Source organism: Mesocricetus auratus, unplaced genomic scaffold, assembly GCF_017639785.1.
Source record: "Mesocricetus auratus isolate SY011 unplaced genomic scaffold, BCM_Maur_2.0 Super-Scaffold_4256, whole genome shotgun sequence".
NCBI lineage: Eukaryota > Metazoa > Chordata > Mammalia > Rodentia > Cricetidae > Mesocricetus > Mesocricetus auratus.
In genome coordinates, this window is record NW_024429182.1 from 43,887,097 (window position 1) to 43,902,735 (window position 15,639).

The window sequence follows — 15,639 nt, forward strand, 5'->3', positions numbered from 1 at the left end:
GAACATAAATGCTCTGCTTACTGCTGCATCTCTCCTACTAGCTCCAAATACAAAAGAGCCCCGGATGTGTTCCTCTTTAGAATGTGAGGCCTCAATGCCCACCTCACCAGCCCACCAGTGATCACTCACAGAAAATGGCAGAATTGCACTTGGGAAACAGAGATTACTTGTAAACTAGTAGAAGCAATACTTAAAGCCCAGTGAAACAAAAGCAAAAGGAGCAAGTCAGAGGAAGCTGGCAAGGGTAGTTAAAAAAAAGAGTCCTGCCTAAGAGAGCAGGGCACAGGCACTGCCTCTCCAGCTCCACCCCAGTGCCTCCCAGGATATCGCCCTTCCTGTAGGAAACAAGAGACCCATGCTGATATGACAGAAGGATTTTGATACCACTCTCTGTGAAGACACACAGCTCCTATCAGCAGCATGCCAGGCAGGCAGCAGGAGGGAGAGCTGGACAGCTAAAGCCTCACTCTCAGGCCTTGCTAACTGAGCACCAGCACCCTGTCCACACCCCACACCACCAGCAGGGCTGCCTGTATCACACTGAGTTACTGCAGCAAGGAGAGAGAAGATCCAAGCTAGTCAGCAAGAGGCCTACCAGACTGGCAAAGCTTCCTTGTAAAGCTCATGAAAGGAGGGGGGTACCCTCCTCACTCCCACATACTCAGGCCCCTCATCCACAGATGAACTAAGACAGAAAGTAACTGAGGTCCAAGGTTACAAAAGAGAAGGAGTTTCTAAGTTCATGTGGTCCTTGGAGATCTCATTTAATTTCTTCATTCTACGTTATAGAAAAAAACAAACTAAGCAAATTAACAGAATTACGGATTAAGATCACTCTATAAGAGAGGGGAAAAAAAAATCAAGACAAGTAGGGCAGGAATACTGACTGCCTTTTTACAGGCTGGGGGAAGATATGCATTAACTATTTCAAAATGTACCATAATGGTGCTTAATTACTTCACAAAGCCAATCTGCCATTGTTTCAAATCATTGTATGACTTGTCAGTTCTCAAAAATATGCCACAAGAGCTACAGAGTGAAGAGAGTTAATCACTTAAGTATCCTGCAATTCTTTTAAGGGCAAACTATGAACAAGAATTAAAGTCATCCTGTATTATTAGAACCAGTCGCAGGAAATGGGTCATCTCTCTAGGACAAGAGGAAAATTGCATCCGCCATGTGCAGAAAGAACATACACTGATTATAAGGCAAGCATTGTGAAGTACAGACCTTAAAATATCAATTCATGTTGCCAAAAAAAAAAAAATCATTGTATCTCTACCTTGAAACAAACACACAAATGTACATGCACCCCTAAAAGAATGTACCCCAGACTGAATGGACCTAACAAAAACACATCCTCCCTAGCGATCTATGTGGAAATGCAATCAGAAAGAAATGCTATAATGCTGTCAAATAACTGAGACCACAGCGTTCAAAGCACCGCATAACAAAGACACACTGCTACTCCACCGCATGCCCACAGCCCACAGGACCTTCCCATTCGAGCAAACACAAGGCATCCTACTTGCAAACCCAGCAGCCCATTGGATTACCCTGCACTGGTTCACTAGCTCTCTGCTGGTAATCATGAACCAATCTCAAGTCCCTGCCCTCTGGAAAAGGAAGGAAAACGGATTTGGCATTCTGTCGGGTATCACAGCAAAAGTAACAGAAGAAAGCCAATGCCCTTTACTTGAAGAAAGCCAATCCCCTTTCTTTAGTGTGTCGAGGCAGCTAACTTCACGCACAGCTCACTGCCACATGATGGCTGACAGAAATGGGAAGTTCTCCAAGTCTGAGTAAATACGCACACAGCAACATTGAGGACCCTCACTAACATCAGGAGAGAATAAACAGGTGGGGGTATTCAAAAGGGGTGTGGTAACCAAGGCTGTGAGCCTGAAACAGAGCTGGGCAGAGCACAAGCACCTCTACAGACAGACAGCTGCAGCTACCAGGTAATAAATGGTGGCAAAGAGGCCCCTGATGACACTGCTGCCCCTACAGCAAAGACGTGTAGAAAAATACTAAAAACAATGAAACATGTTTTAAAACACAAAAAAGGAACAAAAGAAATTCTATTTCCAACTTTTAACAATAACCAAAAAAAAAAAAAGTCAAATAGTTGAAAGAGGCAATTCATTCATGTTTTCAGCTCTCCAAAGGGGGGGAAAAATCACAAGGCTATCTCCAAAGAATATACATACTAGGTTCTAAACATGACTCTTCACTTTCTGTAGCAGAGCCAAAAAGCTTCACTCTGCCTCTTTCTCCTTAATTTGTGGATCAATTACTGTTCCCTTCAGTGAGGTTTCGGGAATATAATGACATTAATAACACTTCAGATCCCAACCACACCACAACCCATTAAATACTTACTTGAAACTACTTTGTTTCTAAGGCAATCCAACTGGTCACAATCCAAGATTAACCCTGCAATAGCTGCACTTGGAATTCTGAGATTTCAAAGGTCGTGTGTGGCTAACAGCACTCCACCAGAACAGCTGCATCTACTGCTTTCCACCCTGAAGCAATGTGACAATGAAACCTTCTCAGCAGGAAATGAACTAGAAGCCAGGAGGCCACAAGCATTCCACCTCTAAAACACAAGGCCTCTTACTGTGTGCCCTAGGTGGGCCACTACTCAACAGAGAGGAATGGAAAATGGAGAACATATGGACAATAAATACCCTTTGGGAAATAAAGTAAGAAATCATTATCCATTCCCTCCAACTATTCTGCTTTCTTGTGGGAATCTAGCTGCCTCCATGCTCTTACTGAACATAAAGTCAAGGTAAGATTAGCTATGCTTGCTGTGATGCTGGGCCACCATCTTTGCCATCCAGAAGCTTCCGTTCCAGTAGCTTTTCAGTTACCTGACTCAAGGAAATAATGAACATAAAGTTAGGAATTCACATTCTCCAGACCAGCCACTTTCCCTGCTTGTGTGAATTCCAGAAAGGCTCCTACAATGGTCTACAATACATTTTGTCTTTTGCATGATGAAGCAACACAAAAGCCAGCAACGTGACATAGGCAACGACCAAGAAGCCTGCCTGGAGATTCAGCCCTTCCTGTTGGCACATAACTAAGCAACGTTTCAGGGAACACAAAGCTCTGCACACAGACATGCTTAACATCTCTTCATGTGGAGAACATCTGATTGGCGATTATTTCTTAATATATGACTGGGAAGAAAATCTGGACCAAAAGTTTATTTTCCAGTAATTGGCAAGTATTTGTTTAGTAAGTGCAAGATCTTCATAATTTTTCTAATGAACAACACTAATTTTGTTCTTTAATACTGAACTATAGAGGCTGGAGGTAAGGTGTAGCTCTCAGCAGTGAGCACATGGTTAGCACACATGGGTCCCTAGATTCAATCTCCTGCAACAAAAATTTTTTTTTTAAAAATCAAAGCTTTTAGCAAATATTCCATGCTGACTTCAGAAACGACAGCTAGGTATGAAGGCTAACCACAGGCCTAACTAACACGGCAAATTCAGTCTGGGGCTCTCAGTGCCACAACAACCGTTTGTTTTTCTGTGTAACACAGATTCAAAAACCACTTTGGACTCTAATTCATCTTGTCAGTTGCCACTCATTAGATAAGAAATCAGTCAGACGTCTACATATCAGTGACATAGCAAATCAAAAGTGACCATGGAGCATCATTAGTAACAGACATGCACTCAAAACAGGGTCCGGGTCTAAGAACAGTTGTTCTTCATGTTACTCCATTCAGCAAAACAACGGAAGATGCTGTTTACTGTGCAGCTACGGCCACAGATTTAATTACCAACATCTTACCTTCTATTGCTATTTCACACTTCCCTAGGATTAATTCTGCACAAATCTTAATGATTGCCTAACAGCCACTGTAGAAGTTTCCCTTTGAAAATTGTCAGGAAGTGAGTTTAAATCTGTTACTACAAATATATGCATCCCTCTCAACCCAGTATGCCAGGTCTGCAGGAGACAGCCCCTCTGCCTTCTTAAGAAAAGATTCCCAACCAGAAAATGGCTTCTCTCTCCCAAAGCATCCCCTTCACTCCCTATTTTCCCCCTTAAATTCCAAGCATTGTTCTACTAACATCAACACAACAACAGCTCCCATCAAAGAAAAATTGATATGGATGCTGGAAGCAAAATCACCCTGGAAAATTCTGCTTATTTTTTCTCAATATAAAGATTGGCTGGATCATGAAGAAAAATCTTTTCCCTTTTCTGATAAGTTCAGCATTGCACACATAAGTCTCATAGTTATAAAAGCTGTTTCAGATCCTTAAAAATTCATCTGTAATAAAAAAAACTACATTCATTGAGCACTTCTGAAAAATGAACATAAGCCACCTCGTAAAAAGGAACCTGGTTAGTATTTCTAAATAAAAAAGAAGCTACCAATTTTGTTTGTGGTAAACAAAATGGCTACTAGATTGCACTTCTGGTTCCCTTTTCAGCCCCTACATACAAATATTTGAGCAGAAACACACAGAGTAACTTCACACAGAAAAACCTTCAGCAGGATTCTAATGTAGTCCAAAACTCTGATGACGATCCACAGGCATAAGACAGACACAAGACGGATAAGGATAGGAAATCCACACAGCTCCGTGGGAAAAAAAAATCTTACTCTGAAGGCTGTCAGTCAGAGCTATGGCTTGGATTTCTAAGACATGATTCCATTTCAGCATTCAAATATAAATAGTTTTCTGATTTTTTTATTTTTTTGAAGAAATACATGCAAATAAATCTTGATTTTTTTTAGAAACATGTTTAAACACTTTAAACACAAAAAGATCAAAAAGCATTAAAAAAAAAAAAAAGCTGGTCAGTCTTCACAGCAACACCATATTTTGATATCTTCAGGGCAGGAGGCTCAGGGCAGCCAACCCTGACAGCTACTAAGAGGGAATTGGAAGAGTATTTAAATACGCACAAAGCAATACTCTCTAACTTAAGATGAGCAGAGCACCCATTCCCAGCCTTCCAGGTCCCCTTCTTGCTTTACACCTGTAATTTCCAAAACAAATTCCAATTCCTAACAGTCTGCACTTACCACTGAAGTTTCTGTCATGTCAGTGTATGTATTAACCACAAAAATCTATTTGATCGTCTAAAAAGGAATATTAAAAATTCACTATGAACAATGTATCATGGGAGAAAAACATCCAGTAAAAATATGACATGTGTAAACTAGCCTTTATATGATAAACAGTAATCAAAGTATAGAATGGACTGGTTTTCTTGAAATTTACACACTAGAAGCATGACTGACCTGGACCTAGTGGTGCAGGCCTGTTATCTTAGCTGTCAAGAGGATAGAGTAGGAGGAAGCCTCCTTAAACAACTTAGTGAGACCTTGTCTCAAAATAAAAAGTATAAAGTTGGAGCACTTGTTTAGCAAGTGTGATATGCTGGGTTAGATTCCAAATATCAAAAGGTGTTCCCATTCTAACATACCCAGCACAAACACAATGCATTGCACAGACATCTAGGACCCTGGGATTACATGTAATTTTCTCTCTTTTTTTTTTTTTTTTTTTTTTTTTTTTGGTTTTTCGAGACAGGGTTTCTCTGTATTGTTTTGGAGGCTATCGGTCCAGCCCAGCCTCGAACTCACAGAGATCCGCCTGCCTCTGCCTCCCGAATGCTGGGATTAAAGGCGTGCGCCACCACCGCCAGGCTACATGTAATTTTTTCAAGATCACAAAAAAATTATTTATTCAGCAAGTATTGATTAAGACCACTCTTACAGATACAGTCCTAGAAGCTAGGACTTAGTAGTAAACAAACCAAACACAATTCTACCTCATAAGATTGCAGAATGGAACAGATAAAGAATTTTAAATGTGCACACCCCCATGGAGGGCCTCACCCTCCCTGGGGAAATGAGGGGATAACGGGGGGGGGGGGGAGGGGAGGGCTCGGGAGGAAGGGAGGGAATGGGAGAGGGACCTGGAACTGACTTGTGAAGCAACCTTGTTTCTTATCTAAATTTAAACTGGAAAATAAAATTTAAAAAAAAAATAGTGTATCTATAGCCAAAGGCTAGGGATGGGCTGCGTTTAGTAAAACACTACACTGGTTCCAGGCAACAGTTAGAAATACTGAATAGCTTTAACTGGCATATCTCAGTCAGGCAAACAAGACAGGTGCCCACGATGTCTTAGAGTTCTAAATGCTGAATGAATAGCACTTGGTAAAAAAAAAAAAAAAAAAAAAGAATTTTAAATGTGTATGTAATTCACTTTCAAGGGTCAAATACATATATTCTTCCATCTATGACTAACATAAATGCTGCCTGTTTTCAATAAAAGGAATCCATACATAAAAAGGGGTTGCTACTTTGATGACTAAGGTCAACAGAGTAGAGATTTTAAACACATGTAAAACAACAGGTCACTGGGGAGAGAGCTAGTGTCTTCAAGGAACTGAATAAAACTTCCCAGTGAATATGTATGACCTAAAGCATTCAGGACCATTTGTTCCTCTGAAACTTGAATACAAATCAATAATTAAATGCTGTCACCTATGTATCAACAACAGAAATATCTAATGAATATTCATGATGTTTCAACTCTAAAGGCAAGATATTAAATATCAAATAGCTTCTGGTATATTCTATATTCTATATAGAATACAAAGTTTTCTTTGAGGTGTCAAAGAAAACCAACACTAATATGAATGAATTATAGAGAATAAGACAAAAATTACAAACTCTGTGATGAAATGTCAGAGATCATTCTTCAAGAAGAATGAAATCAAAACGGGTAAGCAACCATAGAATAAATACAGAGCACACTGGATTATGACTCAAAAGAGCCCAAACTTTAGTGCCACACTTGATAACCATTGTTTTGTGGCACTGCTATATTTTATTAAGAAATATATTATTATGTGAACAATGAATTACATCCCTGTGGAGCAAACCCTTTCCATGAATGTCAGCCTTGAACAAAAACTTACTTTGAAAGCAATTTTACACAGAATTTCACCACAAGGGTGATCCCTTCATGTAAACAAGTGACCAACAATGACAAAAGAACTTTAAACTGTGAAGGACTATATTCTATAACCTCTTCTGGCTATGGGTTGGTAAAATGAACAAAAGAACTAGGAAATGAAGACTACTCACAAAGCAGCAAGACCAGGAATTCCCCCAAGGAGCCCCTCCCCCAAAATCCTCCCTTGTTCAAATCACCACTCAGTTCCTGGCTAAACTCATATGCCAGTAAAGTCACATCCCCATATACACACACAGAGATTTACACTTAGGATCTGGCATGACTACACAAACAGTTTGGGTACTGCATATGAGGGAGAAGCCTATGTAGACGGAGAACAATAATGACCGCTAATGATGTCGAGGGCTCCTGTTTCTGACAGGTAAGTATCATTTTTTAAATGCTGCTCTCGGATGCAGGTGTTTAATAAACAGCAAATTTTTCTACCACCTCTTACAGCCTGTCTTTGCTAGGTGAGGTGGGGCTGTGTGAAATTCTACTCAAATATGTATTAAGTGGGGGGAGGGCAGCCTCACACTCGCACCTACCACTTTTTTAGCAGTACAACTGTGGGGGGTTTTTCTCAGCAATCATTTCCACATTCATTTTTAAAGCATGATATGTTATTAAAATACACAGCATGTAATTAAGTATCTCTGTAAGTGTATTCCCCTCTCAGGTATGTAAGCCTTAGGTCCTCTGACAAACCAAACTCATAGCTGCTGGGAAACCTGGAGCTGTCAAATTTCAGGCAAATAAGTTTGGTTAACGAGACCTCAAATGCCCTGTTCCTAGCTAAACACAAACATATGAAGACTGTAAACAAAGGAAAATTAAAACCCAGGTCTCAGAGAAAAATCTCTAAAATACATGTCTTTCCTCTTAATTGTATACTGGAACACTGCATATTTATTCTACTTGTCCTTGCTTTTCCCTTCTCGTTAAAAAAAAATCAAAAAGCATCCCGTTTTCAGCCATGAGAAGCAACAGAAATGAATGACAAGGGTGGACAGGCTTAACTTATCCAATTTTCCCCTGGTTCCATTCCCCTGAAACCCACCTTTCTATTCCGCCCTTGCCTTCTGTTCTTTATGAATACTTCATATTTGCACATTTACCTCACTAGATTTCAATATGAAGACTTAAGGCAAGGCAAGGAGACAGCACTGGTAACCATTTGTGATTATATTTTGTTCCTGATTGTAAGCGATCCAGTACATATGAACAGTTCAGTCCCAGAGGCAATGGGTTCCTGGAGCCAGCAGATTGAATGCTCCAGATTAAAAAAAAAAAGGGGGGGAGGGGGCGCTTCTCAAATCCGAACTAACAATGCAATATCCTTTTCTTAGAGAAATGTTTGAGAAGCGTTATTTTTACTCATACAAATAAACACAAGTGCAGACATTTTTCAGGCCTGTTCCTGCAAAGCTGCTCACGCTTCCTACCACAATGGCTTGGACTTATGTCATGCTAGCTTGTACGTGAACCCTGATCGTTTGATTCTGAACATTCTCGCAGAGATAATAATCAATATAATTCCTATTTGAAAACAGAATTTTCTTGCTAACTTCGTGTTAACGCAGAATGCCAAGTTGTCGTTTTTTGTTTTGGTTTTTTAAACGAGATTAGAGGGAAATTTTCTCGCATTCTTCCCGTTTTTCTTGGAACCCAGATGGCAAGATACTAAAATGTCCGTTTGAAACAAAAGGTTTCTATTTGTTTCCAGGAGAGTAACTAGAGGCTGTGCGCTGGTTTCCAGTAGAAACTGCAGTGAATTCAGGCATACATCTGGGTCGCCTCGTTAAACAAAAGATACCCATCCGCTGTCAACAACCACACAGTACAACCCTCCCAGATCCTTCATATTTATCCGGAAGGAATGGTGCAGAAGAGACGCCTGTCACCATCCACTGGCCAAGCAACTCTTGTGGGGTCGCTTCTCCCAGTGGCCTAGTGACTACGGTAGAGCACATTTGGGCTGGCCTTCCCGCCCCGCCCCTGCCCAGTGGATTAGCCGGGTTTCTTTGGGGCGCCGGCCACGGCTTCCACACCTTTCCTAGCAGAATCCAGTCCTGAGTCTGCTCCCCGTTTCCACCCTTCCCTCTTCCACCCCACAACGCGCCACAATGGACGCTGGCGGGCCACCGCACTACACGCCATCGCCCACCCGCGCCGCTCGCGCGAACGCTCAGCCGTCCCGCAGACGCGGCGCACAGAGCTCGGCCCTGACTGACACCGAAGGCGCACGCCGCGGCTCAGCCCCGGCCCTCGGCCCCTGTGTGCGCGCGCGCGGCTGCGGGTGCGGGTGCCGGTCGGGGGCGCGCGCGGGGAGGGCAGCGGCGAGCCGGGGCTGGGGGCACACGGGCCCGAGGGCCGCACTCACCCAGCAGCAGCAGCTTGAGCTCCCGACGGGCATCGCGCTTGTCCCTGCGCAGCTGCCGCTCGATCTCGTCGTTGATCCTCCGGGCTTCCTTGGCCTCCTCGCTCAGGCAGCACGCCATGATGGACTCCAGAGTCATTCTTCCGAAGTGCCTCGCTGCAGCCCCGCCGGCGCCCTGCTCACACGCGCGCACACACACCCTCCGCCCTCGCTCCCCCGAGGCAGCGGCGGCCGCGGAGCCCCGCCGCCCGGGCGCGCGTCCGGAACGAGCTCAAGGGAGCCGCGGGGAGGACGACAGCCGGGCCCGCAGCCCAGGCGGGCCGGGGACGAGTGGGGCCGGGGGCCTGGGGCGCGCGAGGAAAGGCCGCCGCGCCCGGCCGCGCTCACACGCCGCCTTCCCTGGGAGCGCGCGGCCCTCCTGGCGCCCCGCGCCGCCGCCGACGCTGCCCTAGGCTGTGCGCCCAGCGGTCCGAGTTCATCCACCGAGGCGGCCCCGCAGCGAGCGACCGCCGACGGCTCCGCGCGCCCAGCGCGTCCGCTCCTCGCCGCCACCCGCTTCGGCTCCGGGCGCCCTCGGCCTGCCCGCGCCCACTCGGCTCGCGCGCAAACCGGGCAGCCGGCCGCCGCGCGCTCCCGCCTCCGCCCCCGCCTCCGCCGGACGCCCACCCGGCCCGATTGCCAGGCGCGCCGCGGCTGCTCAGTGCTCGCCCTCCCCCTCGCCACACACACACATTTTCTCCTTTCTCTGAACTGGAGCACAGATCCGGGAGGGAGGGGGCGGCGCGAGGAGGGCGGGATCAGGGGGCGGGCGCAACACGAGGGGCGGTGCCGCGGCCCCTCCTGGACAGCTCGCGCGCTGTTCGCCCCGCCCCCGGCTGCCCGCCCCGCTCCGCCGCCGCCTCCCTCCCCTCTGGCCTGTCCGGGGCGCGGTGGTCACCGCCGCTGGAGCTGGGCCGGCAGGCGGACACCCCGCGGGCCTTCGGGGCGTGGTCGGCGAAAATATGGCGGCCTCGGCCTGCCCTCCGGCCGCCGGCGCCGCGGGAGCCCTACGCGGTGCTCACGCGCTGCTCCTCGGGCTGCCCTGGAACCCTGCTGCCCTTTCCTATTTGAAAAACGCCATTGGGCTGGAAGCTGCCTCGAGTGGCCTCTGACCCGAGAGCCGTCTTAGAAAACGGGATACTCTGTACTGGGGAAGAGAAGCGATTCTTGTGGACGGAACTGTCCTCGGTATCCTCAGATAGGAATCTGAATCCGGAAGAGAAAAATTAAGCTGTCCGAGTTTCCAAGAGCCTCCTGATACGTTCCTACTTTTCGGGTCACTGAAATGCTTTCTGTGTTCTTACCAGCACACTAAGTTAAATAGCCCAGTGATATGGGATTGACCCTTGACAGTTAAGGATGACTTCTGGGAGAATGCCAAGAAGTACAAAAATTAAGGGAACCAGACAGGTATGGGTCACGCCCATAAGCTCCACATTCAATAGGCTGAGGCAGGGGGATTACTACCTCAGCAGTATGAGACTTCGTATCAAAGAAAATGAGGAGGGGAGAGAATGAAATAAGGAAAGGGGAGAAACCAATATCGTTGAGGTAAAATTCTATTTGGTTTTTACACTTCTAATTTGAGACGGTTTGCTGATAAATAGAAAAGATCTTCTTCATTCAAGGTTCTATTTGGGAAAAAAATTGTTCATTCAAATTCAGTGTGTCTCAACAACAAGAGGTGAGATTCGTATTATTTTCCTGCCTCTATAGAAGCCGAGGCCTTCACATTTTGTACTTTCCATGAACCGCTCCTGTTGATTCAGGCTGCAGTGTAAGGCCATAACCGTTGCTACCAATTCAGAAGGAACAGTCTTGGACTTCAAGGTCTTTCCTCCAGTTTGCCTTACTCTCCTCCCCCTTGGGACGTGCACGTATTCGCTCACTACGCCGGACTCAGATCGAGTTGTGGACATAAAGTCTGTTAAAAGTTCTGCTCTTTAAAAAGAAGCCAAGAAGACAAACCTTCCTACCTCTTTTATATGAGTACCTTCAAAGAGCTGGTTGCTTTGCTGTGAAAAGTAAAAATTCAGTCATAGGCAGAAATATAAAATGGCTTCAGGGAGGAATACCAAATAGTCTCTAGTCTCCCTCCCTCCCTCTTCCTCCCTTCCTCCTCTCTCTCTCTCTCTCTCTCTCTCTCTCTCTCTCTCTCTCTCTCTCTCTCTCTCTCTCTCTGTGTGTGTGTGTGTGTGTGTGTGTGTGTGTGTGTGTGTGTGTGTGTGTGTGTTGGAAAACAAAATAACAAAATAACCTCTCATGTCTGGTTTCCTAAGGAGCCTGAGACAAACGATGCCATTATGGTGTCAGTAATATGCTTTGGCTTAATTGACCTCTTTGTTTTGTCACTTCTGTCTCAACCTCAGAGACACCCTCTGGCACTTACCAGATATTTAAATTGGCAAAGCAATCAGGAGAAGTATCACTCACTGGGAAGAAATCAGGAAGTAAGGAGCACAGGATAAAGCTATATAAGGACATCAAGCAGGAAACAGGAAGAGAAAATTCCAAGCATGAACCTAAATCTATCCCAAACCCTTTGATGGTCTCTGGAAAGCACTTGCAAGCAAATATCCCCATAACCTAAATCAAACAAGTGAAGTCCATACAGAAACTCATTATGGTGTTGAGTGTGTTCTAGGTGAATAGACTCTAAATTATGCAACTAAACAGGGCTCATGTTACAAGATTCCAGTTCATTAAATCAACAAACAAGGATTAGCTACCTGCTATGAGTAAAGACAGTTAAGATGCCGAAAGGAAAACTTGGGAGCCTACAGTGCAGTCCTTGCACTCCACAGGCATGAAGGCTGAAGGCATAATTGGCTCTGAGCCAATGCAGGAGACGACAAGACAATTAATTTGTGTGAATGCTGGGGTAGAGAAAATAATCCTGTTTGGAAGATTTGGACGACACAACAGGAAAGAAGCATTTTGATGTACCCTAAAGCATGTATAGGCTTAGCTTGGTGTGAAAGTACTTAGGCCTGGTTGGAATACCAGTCTGGCCCACTAAAGGAGAGATCCTGTGGGAAGAAAGGAAAAGACAGAGGAAAGAAAAGAAAAAGAATGGAACACAAAAAAAATTCCATAAGTGTATATGTACACCACTTTAAATAATTCCAAATCAAAATCACTGGAGACAGACTGTGGGGTGATAAGCCATTCTGAGAACTTGAAGGTGATTACTATATGGCTGAACGGCAAACCACAAAGTCCTAGAAGCTCTGAACTTCTAAGAAAACAGCCTGTTATCTCCCCTGTGGTATCCCATGACAGAAAACTACCCATCCCATGCACCCCAATCTATTGCTCAGCCTTTGGGGATGAGAAGGGAAAACCAAGTAAAGGCATATTGAAGTCTCATGGAGGCAGAGTCCAATAGTAAAATGAAAGGACTCTTCTAAAATGATCTAGGGAAGAAAAGTGGGGTCCAGAAAGCAGGCCATGTACAACATGCATTGACAGAGAGAGAGAGAGAGAGAGAGAGAGAGAGAGAGAGAGAGAGAGAGAGAGAGAGAGAGAGAGAGAGGGATTGGAGGTTCTCAAGGACCCAAAAACTGGGCCCTGGTTGGCCTGGAACTTAGTATGTAGACCAAGCAAACTTTGAACTCACAGAGATCCGCCTAACTGGAGAGTGCAGAGATTAACAGCATTCACAACCATACCCAGTCTGGAACCAATATTATTGTTAATTAATTCTTTTCTTTTCCTTTGTGTATGGGTATTTTGCCTGCATGTATGTCTTTGCACCATGTGTGTGCCTGGTGCCCACAGAGGCAAGAAGTTAGCATCAGATCCCCTGGAACTGAGTTACAGATAGTTGTGAGCCATCATGTAGGGTGCTGGGAGTTGAATCCGTGTCCTCTGCAGCCAGTGCTTTAAACCTCTGAGCCATCTCTGCAGCCCTAGGACATGCATTCTTTAGATGTTGAATAATCACAAGGATGCCACCACCTACATCACTGGCAAACACACTTGAGACAACCTTCCAGGCAGTGTATTCTGCCAGGTGCCTGAGGCATACAGAGCTCTTAAAGACTTTATAATCTGCTTGGGTAGACAGTCCACATAGATAAAAGAATAAAGAATACAAAATTAACAGCCCACATGCTTAAGAGAATGAACAACGCGAAACAGAAGTACTTAGTGCTGACTAAGTGTGTCAGGAATGACTTGCTCACACAATTCATTTGGAGGGGCAGTCTCGGGTACTGTTAAAATCAACCAGGGAGCATGGGTAAGCAGCATATGGGGAACCTAAAAGGACAGCTGAAAAAGAGTCTGAAACATTTCTGATACTGAATCAGCTGGGGAAGAGATGCTCTGTGCAAAATCTCCAGCACCACTATCTGGAAAAGAAATAAAGAAGGCTCACTCCTTAAGAAGGAAGGTGACCCAGGTCAAATGAGAAAGCTGTAAACGGCGCCACCTAGAGGAGCATTCCTATAACCCCCGAAAGCCTATGATGAGCTGTCTAGCTGAAAGCCTTTCAGGGTCAGCTTGAAGATGAAAAACCTGGCATCTCCTGCAAGAGAAAATACATATGCTGCAAATCAAAAAAAATAAAGATTTAACAGAGTACCTCTGATATCCTTGCTTTACCAAGCCCTGAAAGTGCATGTACACAACCCTCTGTCTTTATCCAAATATATTTCAGCAGTATACTTTTTTCTATAGAAATGGTCTCACTATGTTGCTCATGCAGTTCCAGACTTTCTGGATTTGAGAAATTCTCCCATCTCATCTTCTTGATAAGCTGGGACTCAGGGTGCCTACCACTATGTGCCCAGCAGTGTTGGGTTTTTTTGTTTTGTTTTGTTTTGGTTTTGATTTTTCTAGACAGGATTTTTCTGTATTGTTTTGGAGGCTGTCCTGGAACTCACTCAGTAGACCAGTCTGGCCTCAAACTCACAGAGATCCGCTGCCTCTGCCTCCCAAGTTCTGGGATTAAAGGTGTGTGTCACCAATGCCAGGCAAGAAGTGTTGTTTTTTGACTCAGGTGCTTACTGAGAAAAAAAAATTTTAGTTAGCTTCCATAACTTGAACATTAAGGAATAACATAGGACTGGGAATGCAGATAGGTTGGTAGAGTGCTTACCCAACATTCATAAAGCCCTGAGTTCGATTCTCAGCACCCCATAAAGCAGACATAATGGCACATATCTACAATCCCAACACTTGGGAGGTAGAGACAGGGGGATTAAACGTTCAAGATCACCTTGGCTACATAGATTGAGACCAGTCTAAGCTTATGAAACCATGTCAGGGGTGGGGGTGGAGGAAGAGGACCAAGAGGAGGAAGAAAGGGAGGAGGAGGGAAGGGAGGGGGAAGAATTAGGAGAAAAGGAAAGAAATATAGATTTCAGTTCTTAACTAAGAACTTGAAACAACAGGTCCATAGCAACAGTTCTGATCTGGGCATTATATATCCCACTGTGCATCCCCTGAACAAGTTCACAGTCTCTTCAGTAACATACCTGCCTACTGTGGCCATTGCACATGAGATGATGGGTAAAAAGCAGAAATTCTGAGTTAATGTGCCAGAGTGATGTATTTCCCCTACCTTATTTCCATATTTCTGTGTCAGATAACTGTTTATCCCATCTCAGCTGAGAGGTAACCCTTCTGTATACTGTGAATATATGTTTCTCCCATTGGTTGATAATAAAAGCTGCTTTGGCCTATAGCAAGGCACAATATAGCTAAGTGGGAAATCCAAGCTGAGTTACAGGGAAAAGAAGGGTAGAGTCAGGGGCAGATGCAAACCAGTCTCCGGAGCAGCAAGATATAGTAGACTACAGGTAAAGCCACAAACCATGTAGCAATACATAGATTAATAGAAATGGGTTAATTTAAAAGTAGGAGCTACTTAACAATAAGCCTGAGCAATAGACCAAGCAGTTTGTAGTTAATATTAAGCTTCTGTGTGATTATTCAGGACTGGGTGGCCAGAAAGCAAAAGCACCAACACCGTTTACACATCTCCTTTAATGATTTTCATATGCAGCTTTAAAAGGTTAAGGGTTTTATGTCTGTTTTGTTCCCTCCTGAATTCAATAACTAGAATAGCAGCTGAGTTTAACTGATGCTGAAAAAACATTTATGTATTAGAAGAATCAAAAGTAGATGTCTTAATCAAAGAAACCATGCATTGGCCACATGGTAGTTGGCCTCTCAACTAACTGCCCACACCATTTAGCCATT

The 15,639-nt window shown here is 44.6% G+C and overlaps 1 protein-coding gene across 1 annotated transcript in view; it reads right to left on the bottom strand.

Moving 5' to 3' along the window:
• Positions 1-9,673, bottom strand: part of Gnaq (G protein subunit alpha q) — a 248,661-nt gene extending 238,988 nt beyond the window's left edge. The window contains exon 1 of the mRNA XM_005063781.4: positions 9,394-9,673. Coding sequence (XP_005063838.1) covers positions 9,394-9,529 — 136 coding nt within the window. The 5' untranslated portion in view covers positions 9,530-9,673. The remainder of the gene's footprint in view (positions 1-9,393) is intronic.
• Positions 9,674-15,639: the final 5,966 nt, after the last annotated feature.